General features: G+C 43.9%; 1 protein-coding gene across 1 annotated transcript in view; it reads left to right on the top strand.

The window, feature by feature from the left end:
* The window catches only part of KIAA1958 (KIAA1958 ortholog), a gene marked incomplete at its 5' end in the record, with an annotated part of 24,239 nt that extends 23,132 nt beyond the window's left edge, over nucleotides 1-1,107 (top strand). Inside the window, one exon of the mRNA XM_009867050.1 lies at nucleotides 1-1,107. This exon is cut by the window's left edge and continues 463 nt beyond it. Within this exon, the coding sequence (XP_009865352.1) occupies nucleotides 1-607 (607 nt within the window).
* Nucleotides 1,108-12,416: the final 11,309 nt, after the last annotated feature.

The raw sequence follows: 12,416 nt of genomic DNA, 5'->3' as shown, positions 1-12,416 counted from the left end.
CAATCCCGAAGGGCTGCTGATCCTTGTCTGGCTAAACAACACTAAGGCGTTTGGACACTGCACGGGTTTCCATGGGTCCACCCTCAAGTGGGGGGACATCCGGCTGCGGGTGACAGAGACCGGCTTGGAGTACCTGGAGTGGATGGGGCCAGACAACGGAGATGTCAACGCTAAGAGCAAGAGAGGCGGGACGGACTCGCGGGTGTATGCCACCCAGCACTCCCCGCAGACCTGCCCCGTGCAGGACTACAAGGAGTACGCTCAGAGGCGGCCGCCGGCCATGCGCTACGAGGACGCACCTTTTTACCTGTCCATCAAACCCGTTGTCAACTTGGCTGCGCTTCACTGGTACAATTGCCAAGCCCTGGGCAAAAACAAGCTTGCCAAGATGGTAAAGACGATGTGTGAGAAAGGCAACATCCCCGGCCGCAAGACCAACTTCAGCGTCTACCAGAGCTGTAGCACCCTCTCGGAAGCGCAGAGCAACCAGCTGGTGCTGATCTGCAATAACTTGAGCAAGCAGGCTGCCCAGTCCATGGCAAGCCACTCCAATACTGGCAACTTCATAGTGTCAGCATCCTATGACTCTTCCTCTGACACGGCTTGAAAGAGGGATATCACATGAACGCTTCTTCCTGCTCCTTTTTGTTTCAGGCGTTGAATTTGTGCTCAGTAATACAAGTCAACTGTGATTGTACACTGTTCCCCCATAGCCCTCTCTCCAGTGTCAATTCACTTTATAAAAATATATGAATATATAATATATTTTTCTTTCTACAAATAAGTTGATAGAACTAGTTTAGTATTACTAACATAGTATTTATAGTGTTAATACAAAAATGAAAGGTACTTACGAGTTATAATATAAATGCAGATTTTAAAAGGACAAAAGTGGTTCTCAGGCAACACAAGATAGACTGGAAATAACATTTTTAACATGCACACATCAGTGAGTGTAAATCCCCAGGGAGGCTTACATAGCAGTTCTATTTTAAAGCATTTTTTGAACTTCTTATTTTAACATGACCTCCCAAAGTGGAGGAGACAAACTTATCACTGGCTGCTGCTTCTTACCTGATGACTTATTCTTGATCAGCAAGGCCAAGAAATAAGAGATACATCAATGTAAGTTCATGAAACCATTTACAACATTTTTAATATGTTTTTCATTTTGTTTCCTAAGGCTCCTTTATGCTAGACAGGGAGAAAATCCTGAAGTCAGCTAAAGGCTATTTTTAACTTTTGTTTCTGTTGATGATTTTCTGTGATCAAAATGTTGCTGGTCTTTACACTAAAAAGTTTGGGCTTCAACAATATGCAAAAGTATAATGGCAAAACTACTGTCATACACATAATTTTAACTGTTTAAGGATGCGTTGTTAGTATTTTGTCACTGTGTATATTTAGTGTAAAATCTACTGACTTAGAGCCACTCTCTCAGTACTCTGGAGAATGCAACAGTGCAGAAAATTCCACAATCTTATCCCAAATTGTATAGAAGAAAATGCATCAAAACCATCATTTGAAATCCACAGGAAAAAAATAGAGTGTAACGATAATTTCATATTTGCCACAGAAAATGAAAAAGCTGAATAGTTTTAAGTATTGGAAAACACATTTAAGTCAGCTACGCATAATCTGTTTCCACTCCAGATAATGGAAAATGTGCATGTGAAAGCAGAATTTGGTCCTTAAAGCCTTGAAATACTAAGTGCTACGGTTCCAGCATTTGACTTTGCAACATAGTTGTTCTTCTCTAAGAACGGGAAAACACTAACAAATACAGTAATTCAGTTATTATAATTCTTGACCTTTAAAATTATATACAGTACTTCTCAAGTAACTATACAGCACAGTTTATATACCACAAGAATATCCTAAGGCCATGATGAGGCTTTAGGCAAGTCTGCTGAGGTGATCTAATACCCACTGGAGTCAACGAAAGACAGCCTCAGCTGACTTCCCATGGGTGTTGGATCAAACCATTACTGAAGGACTTTTTTATTTTGTGTTGTTTTATTTTTGTGTTTCTTTATGCTTGTTTGTCTTTATTCCTTCGTATTCCTGCATGTCCTTCATTATGTTTAGATCTGCAACTGTGCAGTGACTTTAATCATCACTAATTCCAAAGAGAGAGTGAAACAAAGCTAGCAGACAGAAATAGAAATAACCCACTGGTGCCAGTTAAAACTTGGGTTTTGTGTTGCTGGGGTGAAATATTTGTATGTGTGAGAGAGGTGGCCCAATACCTGCACCTCACTTAAGCCTTACTGAAGGTCTGTTTTGAGGATGGAGCAGGTAACGGGTATGCCACTGGAGGGTCTGAGAGCAGACACTTCCACTGTAATAAACATCTGTCCTCCCATAAAACCTCCTGCAGGTGACACAGCCTGGCTCTGATAGCTTTGTGCTCCGCACATAAGCAAGGCTGGTGCAAAGTCTGTGTTTCCCTTGTCCCAGGGCCTTGTGTGCCCTGGCAGTGTAGCCAGCAAATCTAGAGCCTCTGAACTGCTGGCTCCTGTCTCTCACGGCTGTGGGGTCGGCAGTGGGTTGGTGGGCACAGGGCTCGTTGGTACTGCAGAGCTACACTTTTGTGACTTGCTTTTGGGGCTTGAGACCAAATCATGACTCTACTGGAATGAGTGCAAGCTGTATCCATGTCTTCCAGTGCTGTGGCAAATCTGACTTGTAGGTGAAGGAGAGGGAAGCACACAAGGATTTTGGGTGCAGCCAGCTAAATGGCTGCCCAGCTTCCAGATGAGGCCAGCCATCTGACTGCTCGTAGCACAGGCCTGCCTTTTCACAGCCGTGCTTTCAATGTGATAGAGTTAAAAGTAGTTTTGCAAGGCCTCTGCTGCTCTCTGTGGGCTTTCTTTGCTGTTTCCCAATGAGGACTCATGCAGCAGCTCTTAGTATGTGCTGAAATGCTGGGGGTCCCATGCCAAGGAGCTCCTTAAGGGTGCCAGGTGAGATCTCAACCATGGAGCCAACCTCTAGAAAAGTATTTGGTCTCTCTTTCCACTGGCCCTCATCTCAGCACTTCCCAGTGACAGCTAATGCAGGATCTGATCTGCTTCCTCACCTGCCTTACCTGTACTGCAACATAAGGCTGGGTATCAGCTGGCCTTTGTGGGATAGCAGAACTCTGCTTCCCACCTCTCCTCCCCTGCCCAAACTCTCCTCTTTGCTGGGAAGGACTGCCTTGAGCTTATAAGGCAAAGAAGCCACCCCAAGTTGTGGCTGTCTCGTGTCTCTCCTCAAGCCCCACAAGGCAGGAAACAAGACCTTGTAACCAAGTTGCTTCTCACACTGTTGTCAGGCTCAGAGCTTGGCAGTGGTCCGCATCTGCTGTGAGTATGCCTTAGGCGTGTTGCTTCAGAGTGGGGCTATTTTGAGGGGGCTGAATTTTTTGAGGGGACTATTTTGAGGGGCTGTGGTATTTCCACAGCTATTCTTGTCTCCAGGGAGGCAGATCACTGGCTGCTCCAAGCAGGTTTTTGAAGTGGTGCTTCACATCAGTGCTGCAAATCAGCCGCAGCACAGAACTTGGCTCCTTTGGCAAGAGCCAAAAAAAATGTTCAGAGTGACCCTGGAGAAGGAAGGGCACTCCGGTTTTGAGCTGGGAGGGCAGAAAAAGCATTTCCCATGACTTCTTGACGTACTGAGTTGTTGCTTTCCAGAATATTACCGTCCTGGCTTAGCAGGGCACATCAGCAACTTCTGCTTTTGCAGTTGGGGAATAGGCTGTGAAGTATTTGTGCTTATTGTTATAGCCTGAATAGTACAGGGGAGGTTTTGTTCTGCTTTGTGACATCTCTAGTAACTCCAGCTTCCAGTTGGTGTTGATGGCAAATTGCCTGGCAAATTCTGTCAGAGCAGTCCTAAATAGACTACTTGTTGAAGTATTTAAATGCATATGGCCATAATATGATACCCAAGTAGTATCATATTCCAAAAATAAATTTATTATCTTTGAAAGGCATTTAGCACAAGATGTTACCCCGTCTTCATCCATGGACAGTTGCAAGGAATTGAGTGACCACAGCTTAATGAATTTCCATTTGTGATGAGGCTCTGGGAGGGTTGTTAACCCCCTTGGAGGGAGGCTCCTGATTTAAACCACTCTCATGGTTTTGTCTCGTGCTAGTGGGAGAGTAGATACTGGGGCTTTGCTGCCAGGTGACAACTCAGTTGCTTGTAATTCTCTCCCAGTACTTCTGACTGAGGGTGTCAAACCTGCTCCACCAGCAAGTTGCAAGCTCCCTGCCATGGTGTGTGGCTTCCCTGGTGCTGAGACACAGCAGCGTGGCCAGGGGCTAATGCTGCCAACCCTTAGAAGCCTTCCTCTCTGCCTAAGCAAAAAGGACTAGGGTCTCCTACCATGGCTTTTGATACTGAGTACTTTTTACCATGAAAACAAAAGGGCAAGCAGGCGAAACACAGTACTGCTCCCGTCCAGCACAACTGCAAGCTGGTTATTTGGGGGAACTGCCTTACCATGAAGCACTACAGGCTGCTGGCCGTGCTCCACACTACATGGTACTCTGATGTAAAAGGTGAGTTTATGCTCCACAGTAAGGTTGTGATTTCTGTAAGATGAGGGCAGCTGGCTTCAAAACGGGGCTCGCTTTTCTCCTTTTTCCCTTCTTTTATTTCCTGCCACTCACCTTTCTTTGATCTGGTGTTACACCCCTTCAGTGAGTCATTTCAAATCACTAGCCCAGCAGAAAATGCAGCAGCAGAAGGGGGAAGTCAGATGATTTTGTGCCAGATTTCTGATTTGCTCACAAATGGAGGCACAGAGCCAATGAAGGAGACAGAGGAAGGTCTTCCCCACCAGCATGACAGAGCCAGTCATTAGCCTGGCTCAGCTGCTGCAGCCTTGGGAACCCATTAAAAGGATAATGCAGACTGAGATCCTTCTGAATAATTTGCAGTATTGGTTGCCTTCAGAACCATCTAGCAGCTTTTGGGATATTTGCTTAGTGCTACCAAGAGCAAAATTTGGTCTTCAACTTCAGAAAAGAGGCAGAGTGCCAAAGCACAGGCCTGCACACAGTGTGAAAGAGGCTGCACCAGTATTAAAGCAGGCTTTCCCACGTGGCCTTCTCTTGACACCAAACCAAGAGTCAGATATGGGGATTATACATGGATGTCACTGGACTGATCTGGCTGCAGCTGTGCACAATACATGCGCTTGGATCAGTTCACGTGATTGCACATTTAGCTGGGCAGAGCTGTGGGCACTTGAATGGCTTAAGCTCTGTTTTGTTAGTCAGTCGTGTATGTGTTTATGATATTGTGAGTTTGCACAATTTACATGTATTCATGCAGGTGGTTGGAACTGAGGTCTTTGATACCTGGGTGTTGCAAACTGCCTGCTTAATTTTCAGATATGTATTTATGCAACAAAATGTATTTTTAAGTGTGGAAGAATTAAATACTGTTATGAACTACATTATAGACTAAGTTACAAGGGATATCTAAAATAACAGTACATACCATGTTGATTTGCATAGTGCAATAACTCTATGATAGCAGCAGCCAGCCTATTGACATACAGAACAATCTAACAATGGAATCGGTATCCCTGTTGCACATTCTCCTCGTGGAGAAGAGCAGCGCCTTCGAGCTGATTTGGGTTTTTTTTTCCGAAGCTGCTGTGCACCGGTATTCTGTCTGCAGTGTAGCTGCCTTCTTAGGAAGCTGTGTAGAGAACGAGATGCAAGAAACGTGTTGTACTGCTGCGCGCACTTGTCTCAAATGTTTGTGACCGAATCTTGTTCCGCTGTTGGTGCAAGCGATGTGAGGTGGCAAGATGGGAATCAAGAAGAGCAGATGTTGTGTCACTCTAGAGCCTGGGCTGCCCTAAGGACTGAAACAGCCTTAAAGGAAGCAGAGATTCCTGTTGCACTAGGTTTCCTACCTGTCCAGCTTATACTTACCCTTTCTTGTCACCGCGCCAGAGTATATCCCATAAGTGCATTGACTGACCTGACTAGCGCCTGTGGTGCAGGGGCTGATCATTCCTTCTGACAATAAGCTGCAAGTGACTGTGACTGACTGACTGGTCTTCCCCATCCCTGACATCCCTGCTCCTCTCACCATTCCTGATCCTCTAATATTCCCCTTTCCCTGCATCTACTGGGATGTGCGGCAAGGGGATGGCTTTGTGCAGGGTGCCTCTTGGCTGAGAGTTCCCTCCCTGCCTATCAAGTGACCTTGTGCTTTGGGGATAACAAGCTCAGGGTGGACTGCCCCGTGTCGGGTACGCGGGATTTGTGGGATACTGCACGCGAGCGCTCTGGAGGCTCGCGTCTGTTGTGCTGGAAGCACTCTCCCTCCCTCTCTTCCGCTTTTGGTGAGAGAGCTTTCAAATCATGAAATGAGATTAAATTCACTCTTGTGTGGAGGACAAGGCCCACCTCTGTGTGCTGTTTGGCCTCCTGCTGACGTTATTAAAATAGGGCTGAGAGAACTGGTCCTCAGCAGTCTTTTGGGCTCACTCTGTCATGGAAATGAGCTCATCTCACATGGTGCAGACAACAGGGCATCAGGACACCCCTGACTCCCTGAACTCCCGGAGGCAGTGCGAATGTGTGGAGAGGAGGAGAGCTTACAGGACACAGAAATGTCATTTGATTTGCCTGAAATGAGCTAATTCGTGCCTCTGGGTTAGGGTAGAGGACTGAGCTGACTATGAAACGCGTTGGGAAGTAGGTCTGCACTTCTTAACAAGACTTGATTGCTAAATGTCCATTTGATGACATGGCTGCTTTGCTGTTCTTGTTCTTCAGAGGGAGGATGTATTTTCTTTTCTTTCTGTGCTTTCGTGTATGTGCTACATCTACACTCTCAGTGCTGAGGAGGAGTGTGGAGAGGATGCAGTCCAGCATAACATATTGGCTGTATTCCTAGCCAAAAAAAATTGAACTATACTTTCTGGTGACAGTCCCCGTATACTAAGCTGTGCCTTAGTGGTTGGGGACCAGACCACATCAGCGGTGTCTTGGCAGATCTGTTGGATTTGTGCGTAGCCAGCATGGGTGCTGTTGCACCACTCTCCAAAAACCAAGAGCCCAGGGATACCTTGTCAAGGATGCGCCTATCAGCCAGGCGTCTGCAAGCCAAGAAGGGGGAAGGCCCTAAGCACAACTAAATGGTGGTGCTTTCCCCACGGACAGCATGTGACAGACACATGAGGCTGCGCTGTATCTCCTCAAGGGTTTTGGACAGCAGAGGGCCACCAGGGACATCACTGCTGCACCTCTTTCACAGCAGCATAACTTCAGCTGGCGATGGATTGGCCCTTCTGAAGACAAGTCGGGTTTCTCTGAGCCCCCAGCAAGCCGCATGGTTGCACTGCTTCCAGCTCCACTCGTGCAAACTGGGTGCCAGCATCTTCATCCCAACTGCGCCATTTCTGGCTGGAACCCTGCGAAACTCTGCTGGGGTTGTCCTGCAGCACCTCGCCCCTTCCTGAACAGGCAGCAGAGAGGCATTTACAGTGGTGAAATGCTGAAAAGCTAAAAAGCCCCACAGCTTAAAGAAACACCTGGGAGCTTGTTGAAAATTGTGACCCTAGGCATTCACTGGAACATCTTCAAAGCAGTGGTGATGTCTAAAGCTTTAATTCCTAATCTCATAGAGGAAAAAAATCAGTTTGGCATGAAATTTGCTTGTTATTTGAAGTGATGGGTTTTAACATAATCTCTAAGGTCTCTCTCTCAAGCAAGGAATTTCTTTCCTCTGTTTGCTTGTTGAATTGGTTAACTTAGTTGATAATGCAGACAAAATTCTATCTGTTTATTATACAAATGCCATTAAATGAGTTTTCTGTGTGTTGGAGATGGACTTGCTGTTTCAAAGGGATTAGGATGCTTTTGTTTAATCTTTCCGTCTTGTGCTCAGCATTCATTACAGAGCAGTCACTAGTATCCAAAAAAATCACTACCTTTTCAGATTTCAATTTTATCTTCTGTTATTAACAGGGGTTTTATTCACAGTATTTAAGAGACTGGTGAGGCAGGTGCCTCAGAGGGAATGAGAAGAGGTGTTTAGGTCTTTCATAATGCTTTGGGAATCTGCCATGTGCTTTTTAGTTACTATGGTTTTACACAGTCTGTAAATGTCAAGAAAATAACAAAACAGCCAAGCTAGAGGAAAAGAATCAAGAAAATGCAAGACATTTTGGACAAAAATATTCTATTATTCTTACACTAGAAAAGTAAACTCTTAAAACTGATTTTTACAGATATTATCTTTGCCACTTCAGCTTTTTTTTTTTTTTTTTTAACAAAGATACTTCCTACCATTCCTCATGCCTAGAATTTAATCTACTTTCTCGGGGGCTGTAATCTTGCCGAGTCTGTCCTCCTTAGCAGTATACCATGTTCTCCACTGGCCTAAATCATGCATAGCCTAAGCAGTTCCTGGCTGGTCCCACATTGCTCCTGACAGAATTCCTCCTTCTCTTCTACTCTCATGCATTTAACACACATCCTGTACGTAAAATTGCCAGCCTGAAAACAAGTCAAAGCAGGAGACACACTTCGGCCTCTGTATCTTAAGCAGTCAATGCAAAGTATAGATACAGAAGACAAGGTAATAATAGCTGGCTTCAAACTGATTTTGGTAACTTTTGTGTAGGAAGACATATTTTCTAGTGACTGTTAGGCTGAAGGTGCACGAATTGTGACTGTGTAAATCACTTTTTGGGACTCCTTGCGCATGGCGCTTATGGTTCAGATCATGCAAGCTTTGCCTTCCGTGGGAGCTTTTTTTGTGAGCAGCTTGCATGACTGGGTTTCTCTGCACAAGGTTGGGTGCACAGATATGAATTGCAAGTGCAAAAATGTCCAGAACCTTCAGGGATGTGCAGAGAAAATGTGACATGAAACATCTTAATGGAGTCTGAAAGCCATCAGGGGAAGAGATGGTGAGAACCTGATTTTGTTCCCATTTATGGCAGTGCTGGTAAGCCAGGTGGTGCTGCTGCTGGAGAGGACTGAGTACCAGTTCTGCAGAGCCCTGTCGGAAATGTGTGCCCTTGCTGCCCGTGCTGTGAACTGCGCTTAACTGTGAGCATGTGACCAGCCCCGCTGGATCAAATGGGTCTGAAATACACAGGAAGAGACATCGCTTGGCCCTAGTTGCGTTGTCAGCATTTGTTTGTGTTTGTGTTGCCCATCTGTCTCAGAGTCATCTTGAGACCTGCCACAGAATCACAGGGTAGACCGAACATTTAAGATGGGAAGAAGTGACAGAATATCTAAGCGTGAGGAGGATAGTAGAAAAGCACTGTGAAAGCCTGGCAAATGTGATGGAAGTTTCTGTCTTTTTTTCTAAAGAAAACAAGCATAATCCTCATCCTTTAATATCCTACTTTGTTTTACACTGGAATTAGAAAATATTTTCCATTTGTTTTAATTATCCGCTGGCTTTAACTCTGCCTTTGAAACACATTTTTGCTATGACAAGCCTTGGTCTCATGGTGAGCAGTGCTAGGGAGAAACAGCTCAAGTAAGGCTTTTATCTTTCCCTGCATGCAATGTTTAATCTTTCTGATCTTTTGATCTGAATGTGTTTTCTCCCGTTTTGTAAATTGACAAGATTAGCACTGTTTCTTCCCAAACAGCAGTTGAAAAGCATACTTTGCTTACATATAATCAAATTTCCACCTAACTGTGAAAAGTGACCAAATCATTCTAAGAGTTAAACTTCTCTCTAAGGTTTACTTCCACTCATTGACTTTAAGGACGACTCAGCTTTTGTAAGAACACTTTGTAAAAAGGTAGATTTTGTTAGTTCTTTTGTTTTATAAGAAAATGATTCACTGTCTTGCCAAATAATGATGATGATAATATTTCTATGCATTGTGTGATTCAGTGATGTTGCTGTTGAAATTTTGCATGTTTTCTGTATGTTCTGACATTTGTATGTTTATGTGGTACTTGTAGAAATGCTAACTATTGCTGCTATAATCACCACTGTTGTAGGTAACAAAACTGTACTGTGAAGCTGTGCCAGTTAGCAGGGTTTTTTGTGTGTCGTGGTAAAACTCTGCATTCTGCTGTTCGTTTTGTTTTTTAAGCCAGTATTTAGTGCCTTCTGTAGAAGGAATCAATATGTTGTAGTAGATAGGAGGTGCCAAACTTCTATTATCTTGTTCTGCACAGATGATCACTTACCAGCTTGAAGCTTAAAAAAAAAAAAACAAACCAGAAAAAAGAAGGAAAAAAAAAGCCTCAAACTCTCCATCTGTCTTTAAAGTGTCTTCTCATTTATTTTCATTTGGGAAAAAAAGGAAACCTAAACCTAAAGCTGAAAAGAAGCCATATTCCCCAGCTACACCTTCTCCAGCAGCAGACAGCCAGCTGTGAATGTGAGGGGTGCGAGCTTAGAACCCAAACGTTCCTGTTGGTAATGGATCCAGTGATTAGTCAAGCCTGTTCGAGTCGTTGTGGAGCATGCTAATATGCCATTTAATGAAAGCAATCCTCCGATTAACATAAGAAAATGTTAGCTCTCATAACAGTTGTGAGCCTGCTCCTGTAAACAAGCGTCAGCCTGGTCAAGCGGTGGATTCCGGTCCTTGTTCTGCCTCGGCTGGAGCTGCACGTTGCTGCCAAATGAGACTTGGAGGGAATCCAAGCCCAAGATTTTTGGTCTCGTGCTTTCATGGCAGACAAACCCTGTTTATCAAAATTCTGACACTGCGTCTTCAGTTCCTTTTTCACTCTCTGCTTAGAATTTAGCAGTGTAGCAAACACATACACACACGCACACACACATAGATACGCATTCATTTGATTTTGATAAGATTTTGACAGGCTGAAATAGTACCATACTCTAATCATAGAATAGAAACAGGCAGGGGCAAAGTGTGAGATGTTCGTCTGGCTAGTGCATTTTCCAGCCACTAGGCATAGTCATCTCTACCTAGGCTGATCTTTAAAATAGTATTTTGTGTGGTAAAAAGAAAAGACTAACCATCGTTTTTCCATCTGCATTGAGAGATGTTACATGTCTTGAAAGACTTTTCGCATCAGAATACCAAATTGCCAGGAAAACTGTGTGACTGGGAAAATAAGAGTGCATTGAATTCATCCTTAGAGATACTGCTCTAAAGCCATCATTTTACAGCCCTTGTGATGTAAAATACTTCCGAAGAGGAGTTTATGCCAAGATTTTCAATGTAGCTGCTCCTTTTGTGATAGCCAGGACATTTACTAAAAGCAATATTAAAGAATGCACCTCAGAACATGCTGAAAATTGTCTCACAAAGTAGGTCACAAGCCAGTCCCCACAAATGGATGAATTTGAAAACCGTGGCTGAAAATCTAAGCCTTCCACAGTTTATTAGGATGTTACAAGCCTTTTGCAGCACCTCAGTTCCCATCTTTTGTAGGGAGTAGGGCTCTCATCAGAATGTTAGGCTGTTTTATTGTCCTTTAAAAATTGGTAGCTTCTTTGGGCTGCTTCTGTTGCGATGTGTTTATCCATTATTTTGCTTCTCTGGTAGCCATTTACACATGAACACATGCTTCCCCCAGCAGGAGTGAAGTTTTGACTCCACAGAACTGCATGTATGGCCCTATTATAAAATACGCAAAGCTGTGATACACAGTCTTATTTCCTGCATTTTTTCTATATGTAGCTAGATCTGAGTCTCCATGGTCCCAGTAATTGCACTAATTATCTGACCAGTCGCTCTTTCTTAGCTTCTTTTGTATGTTGACCCAACCTGCAAAAAAAATGCATCAGCTTCCTGCGGCGCAGCAGCTGTTTTATCCCCATCTTCCTGTTGTCCATTGTGAATCTAGCTATATTTGCATTATCTTCAGCTTAGAATTGTAACAGGGAAGTGATCGATATCCCTTATTTAGTAATTTGTGCTTTGGAAATGCAGTTACGGTTCTACAAGTGCAGACCTGGCATTAGAATTTAGCCTCCTGCCTATGGCATGTCAGTCTCCAGTGGCATTTTTTTTGCTTTTCACGACAGTTCACTGGTTTCAAGGCACAAAGCGGCCGATACTAACCACGTGCTGGTTTAGATATAACCGTTCGGTCACTGTGATGCCTTCAGCATACATATTGTCAGTCCTGTCATTTCTCTTGTAATTACATTTTGTCTGAAGTACGTTATGTTGCAGGACATACTTTTTTTCCCTTTTCTTTCTTTTTTCCTTTTTTCTTTTTCCTTTTTTTTCCTTTTTTTTTCTTTTTTTCCTTTTTTTTTTTCTTTTCTTTTTTTTTCGTTAGAAAAAACCTGCAGTTTAGGCTGTGCTGCTGAAAGGAGCCAGGGGAGAATTATCCACCCAAACCCCAGTGGAATTTGGGGACTTAGCTTTTTTTAGACCCTTTGCAAGCCCCAGCTATAATCAGCTACTTAGGCAGAGATCGTAACACGAG

The sequence above is a fragment of the Apaloderma vittatum genome, unplaced genomic scaffold (genome assembly GCF_000703405.1).
Source record: "Apaloderma vittatum isolate BGI_N311 unplaced genomic scaffold, ASM70340v1 scaffold8223, whole genome shotgun sequence".
NCBI lineage: Eukaryota > Metazoa > Chordata > Aves > Trogoniformes > Trogonidae > Apaloderma > Apaloderma vittatum.
Note: the sequence above shows the minus strand (reverse complement) of the source record. Positions and strands in the feature narration are given on the sequence as shown.